The sequence below is a fragment of the Artibeus jamaicensis genome, unplaced genomic scaffold (assembly GCF_021234435.1).
Source record: "Artibeus jamaicensis isolate MK-2021 breed Jamaican fruit bat unplaced genomic scaffold, CSHL_Jam_final contig_452, whole genome shotgun sequence".
NCBI classification, from domain to species: domain Eukaryota; kingdom Metazoa; phylum Chordata; class Mammalia; order Chiroptera; family Phyllostomidae; genus Artibeus; species Artibeus jamaicensis.
Window position 1 is genome coordinate 19,241,339 of NW_026521837.1, and position 21,334 is coordinate 19,262,672.

Genomic DNA, 21,334 nt, shown 5'->3' on the forward strand with positions numbered 1-21,334 from the left:
GTGGACAGTAGTGTACTCTGTAGTATATGTACTGTATGACTGAGACATTCCCTCACCAGCTTCAACCATCTCTGCTGGTTTGTTTGCAGCCAAGTTCCTCTGCAGTAATTGCCCTCAGACAAAAGGAACTATGTAGCCCGAGTTACACTCCCTCTTGAGGACAGTGCACATCTGAAGACCACTTTATAGGAGCGTATTATATTAATTGTTGCCAACAGACTTTTAAGTAATATGTTGTCAGTGAAAGAAAAAGAAAACTTGAGAGCTTGATGAGCTGATACAGGTCAGAACTGTTGGGGACCTGTTGGTGAGGGGACAGGAAATGATGATGTGGTCAGTGAGGGGGCCTCTGAACTTCAGAGGGTGAGCTGAGCCAAAAGCAACTGAGAAAAGTACTTAGTTTGCATCGGGACAGCCATATAGCCTGATGGATTACTTTAAACTTTCCTAGGGTATTTACAGATGAATTTTTGTTCTTGAAATGTGCAAATGCTAAGAGTACATTCTATTTTATATTGTTTTACTAAATTAGTTTTGCAATAAAAAAATCATAGAAAAGTTCTGTAGTCAAATCACATATTTATTAAGTCCTTGGTTCTATGTATTCTTCACATATTTGTACCTTTTTTCTCCCATGTAAGATAATTCATTTTCAAAAAAACAGGCAGGTGATGACAAATGAACTTTTAAGGACGTCCTGATCTTGTTAATTCCAGTTTTATTGTGTTTGGGTCACTTGGCGTTTCAGTAATCTGGGCCCCAGGATGTCAATAATTAGCGCTCCGTTTGGAGCTGTGATTAAGATGGCTAAGAACGCTATCGTCATCACATCCTTGGAGTACGCCGCCAGGTAGGGTGCGCTGGTCCTCGCAGTTTCTAGCGCCAGAGGACCTAATACAGCCTGCATTTGGGTGGGGGTGGGTGAGGGAAGGTGAAACATAGTGACAAATGTTACACAAAGTTAACACTTAATAAAAGCAATAAACAAACCCTAGTACTAACGAGCCATTTTCAATAGGTGGTGCTGCAAGAATTTTTAAAACATGCAATACCTGACTATATTTAGTCAGGGGCACTGACCTATTTTCCCTTAGATTGTCAAATTTAAAAATGACAACAGACAACACAATAGCAGTCTGGTATTGTGAATGAATGAATCAAAATTACAACTATTTTTTGTCAGATCCACAAAATATATAATATATGCATATATTTGGTGTGCCACAGAATTTCAGTAATTAGTGTATGTGGGCCATAAGATGAAAAAGGTTGAAAATAACTGTACTAGCCTGTTAGGAAAGAGGCATGAGTTAAAGTGCCAAAGGGTTTTCATGAATTATTCACTAATTCTCTATTCTTCCTAGCAAATATATCTGGAGGAAGAGTGAAATAGTGACATATCAGTGTGCAGACATTTGGGGGCCGACTTTGCATTTTTGTCATCTCAGCTTTCCACCATTTAAATGTATATATATGTTTGAGTGCTTGCATTACTCCCAGAACCTCAAACTTTTATTGAAGCAGCATGTTGCTTATTTGCTGTTACCAACCACTTGGGTCTTGGCTGTAACAAGACAGTGCAAAAACACGTAAGTTTCTTACAAGTTTCTTATGGTTCACTAGGATTTGGATAATCATCTTCTTGTTCTTCCAACTTGGGAGACAGTGTGATACAGTAAAACTGACATGGAGTTTGGAATCTACAAACTGAACACTGAGATTATATACTAACTTACCTAAGGTTATAGGCAAGTTAACATGGTACTCAAAACAACTAGTCCAGCCCCAGAGGCCTGCTCTCTAACCACACACACAGAGAATTTTGTTGTATGGGAGCTCAGAAGCTTTTGTTTTGGAATAACAATGGAGAAAAGAATCCCAGGGAATCAAGACATTATGCTGCCAGGTGAAAGAGCCTGCCAATAAGTAATAATACCTTTTTTTGTAGGAGGGAAGGTCATTGAATGAGAGGACAAAATTACGTCCTTCACACATTCGTTCTTGTAAGCATGCAATGGTTGTTTATTGTGTACTTCTTGCTTCCTGGGGACTGTGCTAAATGCTAGGGAAAAACGATGGGAAAAAGACCACAGAGATGGTTCCTATCCTCTTCCTGTGATGTAATGGGAATGGTCAGTCAGTAGTCATACTATTAGATGTATTAGTCATACATCTAATAGTCATACAAAATAAGTGTGTAATTAATAATAATATATGTGCATTCATCTGTGGTGGAGTAGGGGAAAGGGTTAGAAAAGATATATTTTAAAGTGAATCAATGTGTCTCTACTTTAAAATAAAAATATTCAGCTCTATAATATTTAGCAAAATACAAGGATTCCAATTTTCACAGATGTTCTTATTTTATATTTTGGGAAAACAGAAAAATGTTTTCGTAAGTTAAGAAAGTACTTATCGTAAAAATTATACTTTTGAATTTCAGAAGAATTGATTTTAAAACTGAGGTTTTAAAAGATTATATAAATCTTTTTTTTTTAATTTTAATTTTATTTAGTTATTTTTCAAGTACAGTTAGATTATATAAATCTTAATGAGTAGTTGTGATCAAGCATCTTACAAGTATGGCTAATAACCCATATTTTGTAATTGGGCAAACATTTGTCATTTAGAATTTTTAAAAATCAACAGTAAAATTATTAGAATTACTTAATATGTTCTTACCTGGACTGTTGCTTTGGGCATCCATGATAGAGCAATAAATATTTTCTCCTTAAGATTAAAACCAGCGAAAGACATCAATACAAATGTAAAAGAAATTCGAACCAATAACGCCAAACTCATGGTGGCGACACAAATGCCTACAAGCAGACAGAAGCAAATGTGAGTGACGCGGTCCTCAGGGAGAAGTGGCTCTTCGTGTCTGGAGATGTGATTTGTGAGTGTTGAAAACATTTTTGAGGTAATTGCCTCTTTCTGCCTTTATTTTCTAAGTAAAAATAACAATCATAAAAATGCAAAATGATTGAGACCTTGATGTAAAGTGCAAGAGATTATCTGATGATGGATGTACCACAAAAAATATATAATAAATGATATTTAATTCTCAGCTCACAGACTTTGAACTTTCACTATAAATAAAAGCACTCAAAGGGTGCCCATACTAGCTAATATTTCTCCTCAGAAAAGAATGCCAATCTCCACGTCCTCAGGTCCCTCAGCGAGGGGAGATAATGGTCTGTCTCTGGTAACCAAGAGCACACACAGGAGCAAGAAGAGCAAATGTATGTTAATGTCTCAGTGCGAGTGTCTGGAGACGGTGCTTGTGGCATTCAAAGACATACTGTAAATAAAAATAAAATTTATTCATAATTTCCTTAAATATTTCCAACTATTACATTTTTCATGCCTGTAATTATTCTTACCAATAGCATTTGATTTAAGAGATGCAACAGATACCTCCAATCCAACCAAACCAAAAAGAAGGGGTTGAAAAACATCCCAGGCAGTTGTAATGATTTTTTGGACGCTAATCTGTTGAAAGGAGTAATAAATACACTTTTAGTCATTATGGCACATAAAAGTAACTGCGTTCCAGAAATTTAAAGTCTATTTTAATGCATAAAATTCGGATATTTTATTTGTAGGAGAAATGGTAAAACAATAAAAATGAAAAGTTGCTTAATTCTTTTACTCAAACACTTAGGTGGAATTTGATGAAAAGAAATCCACAAAGCTGTAAAATAAAAATGTTTGGTAATTTTTCCATGAAATAAGGCCTTTGGAGACATGTTCTGATGGCTAAGGAAGCAGAACAAAGGCAGAACTGCAGCATTGCCCGATGAGAACATACTCAAGATCAGGCAAACGCCCCACTAACAATCACTTCGGAACCCAGTCCTATGAAAGTGAACCACTGGGAGAACAATTGTAGTTTTCAACCACTGGGAGAACAATTGCTAATCTGTTAGGCTGTTTTGCAATAACCCATTTTGAAAACTTCAAAGTTATTTTTTTCCTTAAAACCAAACCAAAACATACAGATTCTTATTAGGTTGCCTGCCCAGATTCCCCTTCTGGAAACAAATGTCTCCCAGTACCACTTCCCAGTGATGTGGTTACAACAGCAAAGCCCCTGTAGACAGACCAGTGCTCCGGCTCTTCTCCAGAAACTTGGATGAAGAGGTTTTAGCTTAATGTGGGTTTATCTATTTAAATGGAAGGTACATAAGACTTTGATATCCTTTGTTTGGGGCATAAATTACCTTTATAACTATTCCTTTTATGTCCGGATTTTCTGATTGCCATTTATAAAAGTGAAGTTTAAAAGAGGGAAGAACAAAGAAAAACCAGTATTGTTTTCCTTGTTATAGCACAGTATCTTATTTGTTATTTTCAATCCTTAAAGTCTAATCTTTTGCTGTCTGACTTTTTTATCATATAAAAGAGAATTCTAGTAGTTTTAATTTTATTTATGTAATTATAATTTAATAACCATTTAGTTCCATTTTTAATTCTGACTTTATTGGAATACTAACAAAAAGCCAGTATAGTTTTGGGTAGGGAACAGCTCAAGCTAATTCTAAAATTTATCTAAGAAAGAATATGGGTATAGGAAAGCCAAGAAATACCTTTAAAATAAATGAGAGAAAATTTATGTAAAACTATGAGTTATGGTTTAAGATAGACTTAAAGTAGAATACCTATAGGAAAGGATAAGTAAGATTAGATTCCAGAAATGACCTTAGATATATGTGAGGGTGTAGGTCATGTTAAAAGGGGCACTTAAAGGTCACTGAATAATTAATGGTAAGTCAATAAAAGATTTGCCCAAATTGACTAATTTGTATATGTTTATACGTGTATACATATATATGTGTGTATATATATATATGCATGAATACATATATAAACACACACATACACAACCTTATCTCAGACAGAGCATTCACAGAAATAAATTCCAGATGGATTAAAGAGCTAAATGCAAAAACAAAACAAAAACTACTAAAGTTTTAGATGACAATGTAGAAGATATTACAATGTTTATAATCTTATAGTCTTGAGTAAAAAAATCTTTCTTAAATAAGATACTAAATCCAAAGTGAAAAAAGGAAAAACGGACTGGTTTGACTCTAGAAAATTTTACTTCTGGACAAGAGACATCATCAACAAAATTATTACAGTACCATGGACTATATTCCGTGTGCTACACTAGGAAATTTTACTTCTGGACAAAAGACATCATCAACAAAATTATTACAGTACCATGGACTATATTCTGTGTGCTACACTTTACGTCACTGTGACTTACTTATGTTATAGATGGATGTTTGTACCTTTTACTGTCTTGCACCTTTTCCACCCCTTCCCTTATGCTCCTCCCCTCTGGCAACCATCAGTTTGTTCTCTGTATCTATGAATCTGCTTTTGTTTTACCTTGTTTGTTTTGTTGTCTATTTTTATTTTTAAAAGGTTTTATTTATTTATTTTTAGAGAGCGAGGAAGGGAAGGTGAAAGAGAGGGAGAGGAACATTTGTGTGAGAGACACCCACTGGTCGCCTCTCATATGCACCCTGACTGGGGACAGAACCCGTGACCCAGGCGTACACCCTGACTGGGAATGAACCCACAGCTTTTCCCTTTGCAAGATGATACCCAACCAACCAAGCCTCACTGCTCAGGCTGTTTTGTTTTTATATTACACGTATAAGTAAAAGAATACAGTATTTGTCTCTCCCTGTATGACTGATTTCACTTAGCTAAGTATCCTCTACCTACATCCATGTTGTTGCAAATGGCAAGATTTGGGTTTTTTTTTATGGCTGAGTAATATTTCATAAACAATGGTATATAGTTTTTACTCACTGAGGGGGCAAAGTATTAGGGAATCTCCTACACTGTTGTTAGTAAATAGTATAAATAAATAAAAACTTTTGAATGGATAATTTGGCAGTACCCAAATTATGAAATAGAAACATAACATTTCTAAATTCAGCAATTCTATTTCTAGGGATATATTCCATCAGAAGAGCTATACATTTGCAAAAAAACACATGAACGGGACCAGCACTGTTAGTAATAACGAACAATAAAAGTGATCTAAATGTCTACAAGTAGGGGACTGCTTAGAGGGAATGATTAATTCTGGGAAGGGGCATTAGATATTCGGGAGTAGTGGGGAAAAGGAGACTTTTACAACTGGGTCTACATGTAGGCCCCCTGTATTGTTTAATCTTTTAAGAGCATGTTTTCATGTATTAATTGTATAACTAAAATTCAATTAAGAAAATAATTAAATCGATAAAATAATATAATCATATTTCATAAAACTTGGGGAGAATTAGGCCTGATGTGATACCTGAGCTCCTGATTGTGCTTCTGTGCATGTGCAGGTTCATGTCCTGAATGCTTTATTCGCTATTTTTTTGTACACCTCCTCAAAGATACGAACTTCTAGAGTATCTTCCAACTAGAATGAGATTTCCTATTTTTGTACACCTCCTCAAAGATACGAACTTCTAGAGTATCTTCCAACTAGAATGAGATTTCCTAATTGTCCATTTCAATATAAAAAAATGCAGTGATTCTATTATTAAAAGTGGTGTGTTAAAACTATTTACCTTTCCGTTGGACCACTTCATTCCTCCAATGACCGTCAACATCAGTGTGCAGAGCCCTCCGGCTCCGTGTATGCCGAGGTGGGTGCTGCCCAGGACAGCAGTGATACACATACTCAGGATGAGGGCTGCTCTCTTCAGTGGAAGATTAGTCTAGATAAATTTTGACAAAATGAATTTATATTGAATCTATATTACAATATTTACATGGTTTATTATTTATTATTAGCCTTTGATACCATGTCTCTATAGGTTATTTGAGATAATGTCTAAAAATTTGGCTTTCTTCCTAACTAAATATTTTAGTGGACTTTGTAACAAGTGATGAAATTTGTAATTATTAAGATTATCTGCCACATCTCTGATACTAACATCAGTAAAGTGGTTAAAATATTTTAACTTGTCAGAGGAACAGTATTGTGAGAGATTCCTTTGATCTCTCTCCTTGAAGTTTGAACAGCTATAATTCAACAAAAGATTCCCTGTTTGACCCACAAACATGCCTGAGAGATTGGTGCATTGAGACATCTAAGATGGGCAGGTGGGAACAAATAGGGGATGTGATAAGGGAAAAGGGCTGAGACAGCTCTGAACATAGTTCTGCAGTGGGGGTGAGGGGGTGGGTATCTCACTGTGGAACCCATCCTGGAGAGGGGAAGAATCTGGTTGTGGCCAGCTCTTCACTCAGCTGGGATGAGCAAAGAGATTCAGTGGGCAGGCCTGCAGGAATGGGTAGTACCAGCTGCAGCTGCACACAGAGACCTGGGCAAGAACACAGCAAGGGGGTGTGGCAACATTCCAGACAGGGAAGCAAAGCCATGGAGACCTCCTGCCTCATAGCCTCCCACAGGTTGCCTCCCTTCACCCTTGGTGTTGGGTTTCAGAGCACATTTTCTGCAAACCTGACAACTGGTACTACAGAACTGTCTTTTTCCCCAAGCAAATGGTGCATTCTGTGACCGGTCCCTGGATTGGTGCATGGGGGGACCCCATGAGATCTGACATTGCCATTACCAGGAGGGCAAAACAAAGAAGCTGACTGTTTCCCCCAGTGCCTCCACCACCCTACCCCTAAACATCACAGCGACACTGATGGTAGTGTCTGGCTGTGGAGGACAGCACTGGGATTTCACAGAGCTAAAAACTTATGACTCAGCACCACCTATTGGAAAAGAATATGAAGATTTCTTATCAGCCTACTTGAGGAGTGCTAGATGCCTAGACAGAGAAGGAATCCATCAAATGCTATGAATAACCAAGGTAGAAAGGCAGCTAGAAAAGTAAATTAAAAAATCTCCAGAAAAAAAAACTTAGAGACATGAAAATATGTGACATAAATGACAGAAAATTCAAGATTGCTGTTCTGAAAATACTCAATGAGATGTGAGAAAATACAGACAGACAATTTAGTGTACTCAGAGAGTATTGAAAAAAAAAGAGTATTTACTGAAGAGACTGACACTTTACAAAGGAAGCAAACAGAAATTTTGGACATGTAGAACTCTTAAAAGAGATCAAGAATGAATTAGTGAGCATAGGGAATAGAGCCAACCAGATAGAGAAATAGATTATTGATATCAAAGATAGAAGTCTAGAAATAATGCAGAGTGAAGGAGAGACTTGAGCATTAAAAAAATGAGATAACTCTATAAAAACTATCCGATTCCATCAAATAGAGCAATATGAAAATAATAGGCACACCAGAAGAAGAGAGAGAAATAAGGGACTGGAGAGCCTATTCATACAAATAGTTGATGAGAACTTCCCAAACCCATGGAAAGAACCAGCCCTTGAATCCAAGAAGCAAACAGAACTAGTTACCTCAACACAAAGAGGTCTTCTCTAAGGCATATTGTATTAAAGCTGTCAAATATTAATGACAAAGAAACAATTTGCAAGGCAACATGGGAAAAGAAGAAAGTAATCTATAAAGGAAAGCCCATCATGTTATCATAGGACTTCTCAGCAGAAACTCTATAAGCCAGAAGAGAGTGGAACCAAATATTCAAACTACTGAAAGAAATTACCCAAGAAATATATATCCAGAAAAGTTATTTTTTAAATATGAAGGAGAAATAAAGCTGTTTCCAGACCAGAAGCTGAGGGAATTTAACACTAGATGACATTTATTGCAGGAAATACTCAAGGAGGTTTTTCTTCCTGAAACAAAAAACAAAGGTCATAAAACTATGAATAAGATCACCAACAAACATATAGCATAAACAGGAATAATCTGTGATAACAAAATCATAAAAAGGGGGAGCAAAAGTCTTAATTTACAAAGGAGGATGGAGATCAGATGCATTTAAAAGGAAAAGGACTACTGTATATATATATAAATTTTTTTCATAAATCTAATGTTAATCACATGAAAGACCTCCTCCAAAACAGAGATGCATACTTAAAAAAAGAGGAAACAGAGAAAAGAAGTGTGGAATAGCACCAAACAAAGATAACAGAATGAATCACAAAGGAAAAAAAAAAACAATGGATGCACAGAGCTACCAGGAAACAAAAGATACAATGGCTATAGGAAATCCTCACACATAAGTAATCAGCCTAAATGTAAATGGACTGAATTCACCAATAAAGAGGCACCAAGTAGCAGACTGAATAAAAAAACACAAGTCAACCATCTGCTGCCTTCAGGAGACATAAAGTGAAAAAGTTAGACTCACAGTGAAAGGATGAAAAATGATTCTCCAAGCATATAGCATCCACAGAAAAGAAGTTGTAATCATACTTACATCTGACAAAACAGATTTTAAGATAACAGTGGTAATAAGTAAAAAAGATGGACATTTTATAATGATAAAAGGGACATCATATCAAGAAGACATAAGGCTTCTTAATATACATGCTGTCTGCCCTGGCTGGGTGCTTCAGTTGGTTGGAGCATTGTCCCATGCACCGAAAAGGTTGTGGGTTTGATTTCCAGTCGCGGCACATGCCTAGGTTGTGGGTTTGGTCCCCAGTTGGTGTACATATGGGAGGCAACCAATCCATGTTTCTATCTCACACTGATGTTTCTCTTTCTCTCTCTCCCCCTAAAATCAATAAACATATCCTCAGGTGAGGATTAAATATATATATATATATATATATATATACATGTATGTATGTACATGTATACAACACACACACTCAATCAGATAACTGAAATACATAAGGCAACTACTATCAGAACTAAAGAGAAACAGACAAAAACACAATCATAGTTGGTGACCTTAGTAGTTCATTCACAGCTCTAGGTAGATCATCCAAACAGAAGAAAAATCAATAAATAAATATCGGCTTTAAATGATAAGTAGGGCAAATGAAAATAATTGACATCTATAGAGCCATTCACCCCAGAATATCACATAATACATTCTCCTCCAGTGCACATGGAACACCTCAAGGATAGAACATATGTTGGGTCACAAAACTAACATCAACAAATTCTTTGACCACAATGTTTGAAATTAGAAATTAACTGCATAAAGGATGTGAAGAAACCCACAAATAAATACAGACCAAACAACATATAACTAAAACAAAACTGGTTCAAAACAGAAATAAAAGGTGACACCAAATATATATAGAGATAATACAACATATCAGAACTTCTGGGATACAGCGAAAGCAGTAATAAGAAAGTTTATATTTTTACAGGCTTATTTCAAGAAACAAGAGAAATCCCAAGTAAACAACCTAACGTTGCATCTTAAGGAAGTAGAAAAGGAAGATCAAAAGCAACCCAGAGTCAACAGAAGAGAGAAAATAACAAAAATTAAAGCAGAATTGAATGAAATAGAGAACAAGAGATTATACAAAAAATTAATACAACAAGAAGCTGATTATTTGAAAAGATAATAAAATTGACACACCCCTGGCTAGGCTCACTAAAGAAAAAAAGAGAAAAAGACTCATATAAAAATCACAAATGAAAGAGGATAAGTGAAGACATCACAGTTATAAAAGGATTATACTAGAATACCATGAAATTGTATGGTACCAAATGCAATGACCTAGAAGAAATGAGCAAGTCCCTAGAAATACAACATTTTTAGAATGTGTCGTGAGGAATTGGAAAATATAAATAGATCAATAAACAGTGAAGAAATGGAAACAACCATTAAAAACCTCCCCCAAAATAAAAGTTCAGGACCAGATGGCTTCTCTCATGAATTCCACCAAATGTTCAGTGAAAACTTGATACCTATTCCTTCCAAGCTCTCACTAGAAACTGAAGAGAGGAAATATCTAATTTTATGAGGCCAATATAACCCTGATACCAAAACCTGGCAGGGATAACACAAAGAAAACTACAGGCCAATATCTCTGATGAATATAGATGCAAAAATCCTAAACAAAATACTAGCAAATCGAATACAACAATATGTTAAAAAAATAATATCACAATCAAATGGGATTCATTTCAGGGGTCCAAGGATGATTCAACACATGCAAATTTATCAGTGTAATACACCACATTAACAAAACAAAGAATAATATTTATACGATGTTATTAATAGATGCAAAAATAGGCACTTGATAGGATACAAAATCCATTTATGATTAAAACACTCAATAGAATGGGTATAGAAGGAAAGTACCTCAACATAAAAAACACCATATATAGCAAACCCTCAGTTAATATTATACTCAACAGTGAAAAACTGAAAGCTTTTTATCAAAAATCAGAAACAAGACAAGGATGCATACTCTCACCCTCTTATTCAACACAGTTCTGGAAGTCCTAGCCTGAGAAATCTGGCAACAGAAAGACATAAAAGCCATCCAAATTGGGAAGGAAGAAGTAAAAGTGTCACTTTTTGCAGATAACACAAATCCATTTTGTACATAGAAAACACTTAAGATTTCACCAAAAAAACCCATTAGAAACAATAAACAAATATAATAAAGTTGCAGGACACAGAATCAATGTACAAAAATCCACTGTTTTCCTATATACTAATAACGAAACTTCAGAAAACGAAATTCCTTTTGCAGTTGCAACCAAAGGAAAAAACACCTAGAAAAAAACTTAACAAAGGATGTGAAAAACCTATATACTGAACTACAAATTGTTATTAAAAGAGATTGAAAAAGATAGCATGAAATGGAAAGATATTCTGCATTTATAGATTGGTAGAATCAATAGAGTTAAAATGGCCATATTACCCAAAGCAATACACAGATTTAATACAACCCCAATCAAAATCCCAATGTCATTTTTTAAAGAAGTAGAACAAAAAAATCATCAGATTTGTATGGAACCACAAAAGACCTCAAACAGACAAATAATCCTGAGAAAAAACAATAAAGCCAGAGGCATCATATGACCTGCTTTCAAATTATACTACAGAGTTACAAAAATCAAATCAGCATGAAACTGGCAGAAAAATGCACAAACTGACCAGTGGAACAGGATTGAGAGCCCAGAAATAAAACCATATGTCAATGGGCAAATAATTTTTGACAAAGGAGCCAATAACACACAATGGAGAAAAGGAAGTCCCTTCAATAAATGATGCTGGGAAAGTTGGAAAGTCACATGCAAAACAATGAAACTAGATTACAATTTGAAAATGGATGAGAGACCTAAATATAAGATGTTAAACAATAAATTACACAAAAGAGAACATAGGTACTAAACTTATGGACCTTGGTTGTAGAGAATGTTTCATGAATTTGCACCCAAAGGCAAAAGAAATAAAGGTAAAAATAAATGAGTGGGCCCTGGCTGGTGTGGCTCAGTGGATTGAGTGCTGGCCGGAGAATTGAAGGTTGTGAGTTCAGTTCCCAGTCAGGGTTGTGGGCCAGGCACCCAGTTGGGGGCATGCAGGAACCAATTGATCGATCCATTTATCTATCAGACATTGATGTTTTCTTCCTTTCTTTCTCTTTCCCTTCTCCTCTCTAAAAATAAATAAATGGAATTCAGAAATAAATGAATGGGTCTGTATCAAATTTAAAAGTTTCTTCACAGCAAAAGAAACCACCAACAGAACAAAAAGTAACCAACCAAATGGGAGATGATATTTGCAAATAAAGGGCCAATATCCAAAACATATAAAGAACACATACAATTCAAAACCAAACAAATAAACAATCCAATTAAAAAAATGGGCTGAAGACCAGAACAGACACTTCTCCCAAGAAAATATACACATGTCCAGCAGATATATGAAAAGATATTTAACTTTACTAGCTATTAAGTAAATACAAATGAAAACTACAATGAGATACCAGCTCACACCTATTAGAATGACTATTATCAACAAGACAGACAATAACAAGTGTTGGAGATGATGTGGGAATAAAGGACCCCTCATTCACTGCTGGTGGGAATGTAGACTGGGACAGCCACTGTGGACAACATGACGGTGTTTCCTCAAAAAATTAAGAGTAGAGTATGACCCAGCAATCCCTCTTTTGCATTTCTACCTGAAAAACTGAAAAAAATTATTCAGAAAGATATATGCACTCCTATGCTCATTGCAGCATTATTCATGGTGGCCAAGACATGGACACAACCTACACGTCCTGTGATAGAAGACTGGACAAAGAAGATGGGGTATGTATATACTACAGAATGCTACTGAGCCATAAGAAAAGATGCAATACTGTCATTTTTGACAACATGGATGATCCTTGAGAATATTATGCTAAATGAAAAGTCAGTCAGAAAAAGCTAAAAACTGTATGAATTTATTCATATATGGAATATAAAACTGCAACTTATAGACACAGACTATTATAGAGCCCTTCCCTCTTATATGGTGGTTACAAGAGGGAAGGCTTGTGGGGGGGCTAGTAATGCATAAAGGTGGATTAATATATGGTGGTGGAAGATGATTTGACTTTGGGTGGTGAGCACACAATGCAATATACAGATCATGTATCACAGAAATATACACTTAAAACCTATATGACCCTATTAGTCAGCATCACTTCAGTAAGTTTAATGAAAAAGAAACAAACCCCTTCCAAAATATAACTTTAATAACCTCAATTTTTCTATAAATCGAAATGGCTCTAAAAATGTCTAATAAAAATAAAACATAATTTGGTAAGTGAAGAAAAAACAAAAATAGACCAATATCACTTGTAGTTCTATATAACATATACTACAAATTCTTTTTTTGTTGTTTTTAGAAAAATATTTTATTCCCTGTAAAATTTTGAAATATGTTTCCCTACTCTTTCCTACCCTTGCATCCATGGTCTTATCAGAACTATAAAGAAATGACAAATTGCAGGGTTCAGATTGTGACTATTTAGATAAATTTGGCCAGTTGGTGTAACTTCTTCAGAAAGTGTAATACTCTTATAGCAATAAGCAGACAGGTAAAGACTTTTGCACCCTTGCTTTTTAGGTGGCTAAAACCCCTTTAGTATTTTGAATTGTTTACTTTTCTAATTCAAATACAAATTAAATTTTCTTTCTTTTTTAAAAATATATTTTACTGATTATGCTATTACAGTTGTCCCATTTTCCCTCCTTCACTCCCCTCCACCCTGCACACCCTCCCACATTGTCCCCTTTTAGTTCATGTCCATGTGTCATACATATAAGTTCTTTAGTTTCTACATTTCCCATACTATTCTTACCCTCCCTCTGTCTATTTTCTACCTACCATCTATGCTACTTATTCTCTGGACCTTTTTCCCTCCTCTCTTTTCCTTCCACTCCCCTGTTGCTAATCCTCCATGTGATCTCCATTTCTGTGGTTCTGTTCCTATTCTACTTGTTTGCTTAGTTTCTTTGTTTTTGTTTTAGGCGTGGTTGTTAATAATTGTGAGTTTGCTGTCATTTTACTGTACATGTTTTTTATCTTCTTTTTCTTAAATAAGTCCCTTTAATATTTCATATATTAAGGGTTTGGTGATGATGAACTCCTTGAACTTGACCTTATCTGAGGAGCACTTTATCTGCCCTTCCATTCTAAATGAAAGCTTTGCTGGATAGAGCAATCTTGGATGTAGGTCCTTGCCTTTCATGACTTCAAGTACTTCTTTCCAGCCCCTTCTTGCCTTCAAGGCCTCTTTTGAGAAATCAGCTGACAGTCTGATGGGAACTCCTTTGTAAGTGACTGTCCCCTTATCTCTTGCTGCTTCTAGAATTCTCTCCTTCATTTTAATCTTGGCTAATGTAATGATGATGTGCCTTGGTGTATTCCTCCTTGGGTCCAACTTCTTTGGGACTCTCTGAGCTTCCTGGACTTCCTGGAAGTCTATTTCCTTTGCCAGATTGGGGAAGTTCTCCTTTATTATTTTTTCAGATAACCTTTCCACTGGTTGCTCTTCCTCTTCTCCTTCTGGCACCCCTATAATTCAGATGTCAGAATGTTTAAAGATGTCCTAGAGGTTCCTAAGCCTCTCCTCATTATTTTGAATTCTTGATTCTTTATTCTTTTCTGTTTGGATGTTTTTTTTTTCTGGTCCACTCCATTGATTTGAGTCCCAGTTTCCTTGCCATCACTATTGGTTCCCTGTATATTTTCCATTATTTCACTTAGCATAGCCTTTGTTTTTTCCATCTAATTTGCAACCAAAATCAACCAATTCTGTGAGTATCCGGATCACCAGTGCTTTGAACTGTGCATCTGATAGGTTGGCTACCTCTTTGTCGCTTAGTTGTATTTTTAATGGAGCTTTGATCTGTTCTTTCGTTTGGGCCATTTTTTTTTGTCTTGCCATGCCTGTTATGTAGTGAGGGGTGAAGCTTTAGGCGTTCACCAGGGTGGGGCAATCCAGTCTTTGTATTGTGACACTGTATATAGGGTATGGGTCCGAGAGGGAATAATGGCACTTTCTCTACTCTCTGCGAGATTTCAGACCCTTCCACTGCTTCCCCCAAGCAAACTGGGCCTTTCTGGTGCTGATTCCTATGTGGGTGGGTTTGTGTCTGTTCTAGGACCCTGTGGGTCTGTCCAATAAACTCTTCTGTGAGGCTGGAAGTCTCTCCCTGCACCTCAACTTCCAGAGGTATTTTGAATTGGTCTTTTGAGTCTTTATTTCCCCATGCTGGGACCCTGGGTTGTGAGGTCCCTCTCACTCCCCAGTTTTGTCTGATTAATCTGCGTGCGGATGTGGGACCACCTGGTCCACCAGCTGCCTTGTGTGCTGTGTCCAAAATCTGCAGCCTCTCTGGGTCTACCTTGCAGACCCAGGGTCTGCCAGCCACTGCTTTTTTTTTTGCCGTGAGTCCTCTCCACTCAGCCGCCCAACTTTGCTCCCCCTACCAGTCTGGTGAATGTGTCTACTTTAACTCCTTGATTGTCAGACTTCCATACAGTTCAATGTTTTGTTGGTATTGGTTGTTTTTTTGTTTCTAAATTTTTGTTGTTCTTATTTTGGTTGTACGATGAGGCACAGTGTGTCTACCTACACCTCTATCTTGGCCGGAAGTCCCATATACTATGAATTCTTTAAAAAAAAATTCTGAATACCTCATCAGCTATAATAATTGTTATAGGCAAATCAAGGTAGATGTTGCAGAAATACAAGACTAATGGCACATTCTTCAGGGCAGGTAAGGTTTGAGTTTAGTAGTGTTACCTTACTCAAAGGGAGTGAGATTAACTCAGAAAATATACAAAGATAAATGGGAGTCTATCTCCTCTAAAATGTTTAAGGAAAAGTGTGAGGTAAAAGAGACTAGAAAAATTGTCAGAAGTCAAAAGGTAATTTAGTGAAGAAAGGTGGTATGGAAAAGGGAACCCTAGTGCACTGTTGGTGGGAATGCAGACTGGTACAGTCACAGTGGAAGACAGTATGGAGTTTCCTCAGAAAATTAAAAATGGAACTGCCTTTTGACCCAGCAATACCACTGCTTGGATTATATACTAAGAATCCTGAAACACCAATGCAAAAGAACCTATGCACCCCAATGTTCATAGCAGCACAATTTACAATGGCAAGTACTGGAAGCAGCCTAAGTGCCCATCAGTAAATGAGTGGATCGAAAACTATAGTACATTTACACAATGGAATACTACGCAGCAGAAAGAAAGAAGGAGCTCCTACCCTTTGCAACAGCATGGATGGAACTGGAGAGCATTATGCTAAGTGAAATAAGCCAGATAATAAAAGACAAATACCATACAATCTCACCTATAAGTCGAACCTAATCAACAAAACCAACAAACAAGCAAAATACAACCAGAGACATTGAAATTAAGAACAAAATGACAGAAACCAGAGAGGAGTGGGGAGAGGGATAATAGGGGAAGGGCCTTCAAGGAACATGTATAAAGGACACATGGACAAAGCCAAAGGGGGTAGGTTTGAGAGTGGGAGGTGGGGATGGGTTTTGGTGGGCTGAAAAAGGAGACAACTGTACTTGAACTACAATTAAAAAAAAAGAAAGAAGAGTGGGGTGGAATGAATATGTACATTCTGAGCTAAGTACATTTTTCTTTTAAAGTATCCATTGTAAATTTATTATGCAGTAGGAAGCTCAACTTCACCAACATCATAGTAAAAAGATATGTTCATAGCAGAACAGGTTACAAAACATATTTTCATTTAAGTGTGTTTAGTCAGTTCATAACCTTTTATAAAAGTTATACATCTTTTTTCTCTCAACATCTTCATTACGTTTATAAGTATACAATTTACACAGTGCTTCATCAAATTTTTTCTAATATTTCTTATTTGCCAGGTGTGAAAGCAAATACTTCAGCCAGGGCATTGACTCATATCAATCACAACTATGCTCAGTTTTAAACAGAGTAGTCATTGGAGTCTACTTTTGGGATAAAACAGTAAACATCAAATTTTATATTTCATGGATTTTCTAAAAGTTCAATTTTTTTAAAGAAATAGCTAATACTTTACTTCTAAAGTTTATTTATTTTTTATTTACCTGATCTTCACTTGGAACATAGCGAACAAAAAATCCCAAAATTGTTCCTACCAGCACACCAATAAGTATATTCCGAAAAGAGGCTGCAACATTATTAAGTATATCACCTGTAAGGACACACATAAAGAAAACATTTTATAGAGAAGGATGTTTACATACCCAACACATCAGAAAATCAAAGCTTGGTGATTCATGAAAAAAAGTATGTATTTTATTTTAAAAATATACAAAAATGAACCATTAATATTAACAAATATAAAAACATAAGCAGATCTATTTGTTTTTTTAAAGATTTTATTCACTTGCTTTTAGAGGGGGGAGTGGAAGGAGAAAGAGAGGGAGAGAAACATCAATGTGAGAGAGAAACATCAATTGGTTGCCTGTAACATATGCCTGACCAAACCCATGACCCAGGCATGTACCCTGACTGGGAATTGAACCAGTGACCTTTTGCTTTGGAAAAATATGCCCAACTATCTGAGACACACTGCTTAGGGTTACACAAATCTATTTGATAAATTACACATATACTCTTAAGTAATTTATTATATACAGTTTATTGAAAATATTTATTGAATAAATAGGCCAGAAAACAAAGACCTAATAAGCTACAATGAGCTCCCCTTATACACCCTACCTAAGAGATCAGGTGAAGTAGAAGGATGGCCAGAGATTGACAAAGAAGCACTTCTGGCACCTAGCACAAGGCTGATAATGTTATTCTCTGATGTGCTATATGACAAAGAAAAAATTACTTAAATATTAAAAAACAATTTAACAATAACGACATAAAGAAAAGGTTTATTCCAGTGTTAATCTTGGGACTATTCAAGGGTCAATTGAGTTTTCAATATATTTTATGCTACCATGTCTGTACTTAATTATAATAATTTTAAAAAAATGATACTGGGTCACAGAAAGTTCAGTTATGCTTTGTGTGTTTAGATCAGTGGAGCATGTAAATATATATAAAGAACTAGAGGGCGAAAACAACAAGATGGTGGAATAGAAAGCCTCAGAATTTCAATCCCCCACAGAGACACCAATTTAACAACAATATATAGTCCAAAAGCCTTTATGAAACTCTACAAGTCAGTTGATAACTTGTAGCAAAGGAAACAACTTATTATGTATGTCAAGGGAGCTCCTATTAGATTATCAAAGATTTTCACAGCAGAAAATTTATAGGCCAGAAGGGGGTAGGATTATATATTCAAAGTGTTGAAAGAAAAAGGAATTGCTAACTGAAAACACTATTCTACAAAACTGTCATCAAAGATGGAGAAATTAAGACTTCCCCAGATAAACAAAAGCTAAGCTAAGGAAGTTCATTAACCCCAAACCTGCCTTCAAAAGAAGAGGAGGAGGAAGAAGGAGGAGGAGGAGGAGGAAGAAGAAGAAGAAGAAGAAGAAGAAGGAGGAGGAGGAGGAGGAGGAGGAGGAGGAGAGGAAGAAGAAATGGAAAGGGACTTCTTCAAGTGGAAATAAAAGGACATTAGACAGCAGCACAAAAGCATACACATAAAAACTATAAACCTCTGGCAAAGGTACATATATAGATGAATGAAAAATCTTGTGTACTGGAATGGTGGTGAGTTCATCCTTTTCATTTTATGATAGAATTTAATATAAAAGCATAAAAATAACAGTAACTATAACCTAGGTAATGAATGAATAGATAATATAAAAGATGAAATTTGATATATTAATAACCTTAAGTGGGGAAGGTGAGTTGTAGAAGAGTAGTTTCTCTGTGTGATTGATGTTATTATTTTGAAATAGACTGTTGCAATGATAAGGATGGAAACAGATATTCCATGCAAATGGAAACCAAAAGGGAGCAAGGGTGGTCATAGTCATATCAGGCAAACTAGACTTCAAGTCAAATACTGTCAAAAAAGATGCAGAAGGGTACCTCCACAAAATGGAGGCAAAAGCAGATATGTTTCACCTCCTCAGGCAATCAAAAGAAGGGTAAGAACCAATTTAAAAACAGAAAACAACCAGAACTGCCAGAAAATCAAACTGTACAGAAGTCTGACAACCAAGGAGTTAAAAAAGAAACATTCATTCAGATTTGTAGGAGGGGTGGAGACAGAAAGCAGGGGCAGCTAGGACACGTGACAAGGCACCAGCTGGCTGAGTGGGCAAATGCGGTGGCAGCCGGCATACTGGGATACATCACATTAGCATGCAGATAAGCTGGGAGGAACAACTGGGGAGTTAGACAGACCATAAAACCCAGGGTTTCAGAGCGGGAAAACAAAAGCCTCAAAACCTCTGGCTGTAGAAATCTGGTGGGGGGTGGTTGGCAGTGGGAGGAACTCCCAGCCTCACAAGAGAGGCTGTTGGAGTGGCCCACAGGATTCTAGAATGTACACAAGCCCACTCACCTGGGAATCAGCATCTCAAAGGGCACGATCCATTTGTAGGAAGCAAGGGAAGTGACTGAAAGCTGGGCAAGAGTCAAACAAGTGGCATTGTTTCCTCTCTGACCCCTCCTCCACATACAGTGCCACAACAGAACAAAGTGGGTTACCCCACACTGGTGAATAACTAAGGCTCTGCCCCTTATAACATGACAGGTGCACCAGAAATATGACCCAATGAAAAAACAGATTAAAACTTCAGAAAAAGAACTAAGCAATGAGGAGATAGCCAACCTATCAGATGCAGAGTTCAAAATACTGGTAATCAGAATGCTCACAGAAATTATTGAGTATGGACACAAAATAAAGAAAGAAGTGAAGACTATACAAAGTGAAATAAAAAAAACATACAGAGAACCAAGAGTGAAGGGAAGAAAAAAGGGACTCAGAACAACAATTTGGAACAAAAGGAAGAAATAAACATTCAATAGGGACAGAATGAAAAAAAAAACACACACCAAGAATCCAAAAAGATGAGAACAGGCTAGGGAACCTCTGGGACAACTTTAAATGTTCCAACATCAGAATCACAGGGGTGCCAGAAGGAGGAGAGGAAGAGTAAGAAATTGAAAGCTTATTTGAAAAAATAATGAAAGAAAACTTCCCTAATCTAGCAAAGGAAATAGACATCCAAATTCAGGAGCTCAGAGAGTCCCAAAGAAGTTCGAACCAAGGAAACACACACCAAGGGACATCATAATTACATTACCCAAGATTAAAATCAAGGAGAGAACCTTAAAAACAGCAAGAGGAATAAAAAGAGTTAATTAACTACAAAGGAGTTCTCATAAGACTACCAGCTGATTTCTCAAAAGAAGCCTTGCAGGCAAGAAGAAGCTGTAAAGAAATATTCCAAGTCGTAAAAAACAAGGACCTACAATCTTAATTACTCTATCCAGCAAAGCTATCATTTAGAATGGAAGGGCAGATAAAGTGCTTCCCAGATAAGGTCAAGTGAAAGAAATTCATCATCACTCAAACCTTATTATATAAAATGTTAAAGGGACTTATTGAAGAAACAGAAAAAGATAAAAAATATTAACAGTAAAATGAAAACAAATTCACAATTATCAACAACAGAATCTGAGAACAAAAACAAACTAAGCAAACAACTAGAACAAGAATAGAATCACAGAAATGGAGATCACATGGAGGGTTAACAGTGGGGGTGAAGAGAAGGGAGAATGGGGGAAAAGGTACAGGGAATAAAGCATAACTGGTAGATGTAAAATAGACAGGAGGAGGTTAAGAATGGTATAGGAACTGGAGAAGCCAAAGAACTTATATACATTACCCATGGACATGAACTAAGGGAGGGTGGGTGTAGGGCAGAAGGGGATAAAGGAGAAAAAATGGGACAAGTGTAATAGCACATCAATAAAATATGCTTTAAAAACAGAGATACAAAAGGACATTCTATAATGATAAAAGGGCCAATTGACCAGGAATATAAAATTAGATCTTGGTAC

The 21,334-nt window shown here is 36.3% G+C and overlaps 1 protein-coding gene across 5 annotated transcripts in view; it reads right to left on the minus strand.

Annotated features, from left to right (window-relative positions):
• Window positions 1-617: 617 nt before the first annotated feature.
• SLC9B1 (solute carrier family 9 member B1) overlaps window positions 618-21,334 on the minus strand; it is a 78,877-nt gene continuing 58,160 nt past the window's right edge. For all 5 annotated transcript variants that reach the window (XM_053666430.1, XM_053666431.1, XM_037167918.2 and 2 more), the window contains 5 exons: window positions 17,437-17,543; window positions 6,582-6,731; window positions 3,384-3,492; window positions 2,683-2,819; window positions 618-901 (listed from right to left, as the gene is read on the minus strand). In XM_053666430.1, coding sequence (XP_053522405.1) covers window positions 719-901; window positions 2,683-2,819; window positions 3,384-3,492; window positions 6,582-6,731; window positions 17,437-17,543 — 686 coding nt within the window. In that variant the 3' untranslated portion in view covers window positions 618-718. The remainder of the gene's footprint in view (window positions 902-2,682; window positions 2,820-3,383; window positions 3,493-6,581; window positions 6,732-17,436; window positions 17,544-21,334) is intronic.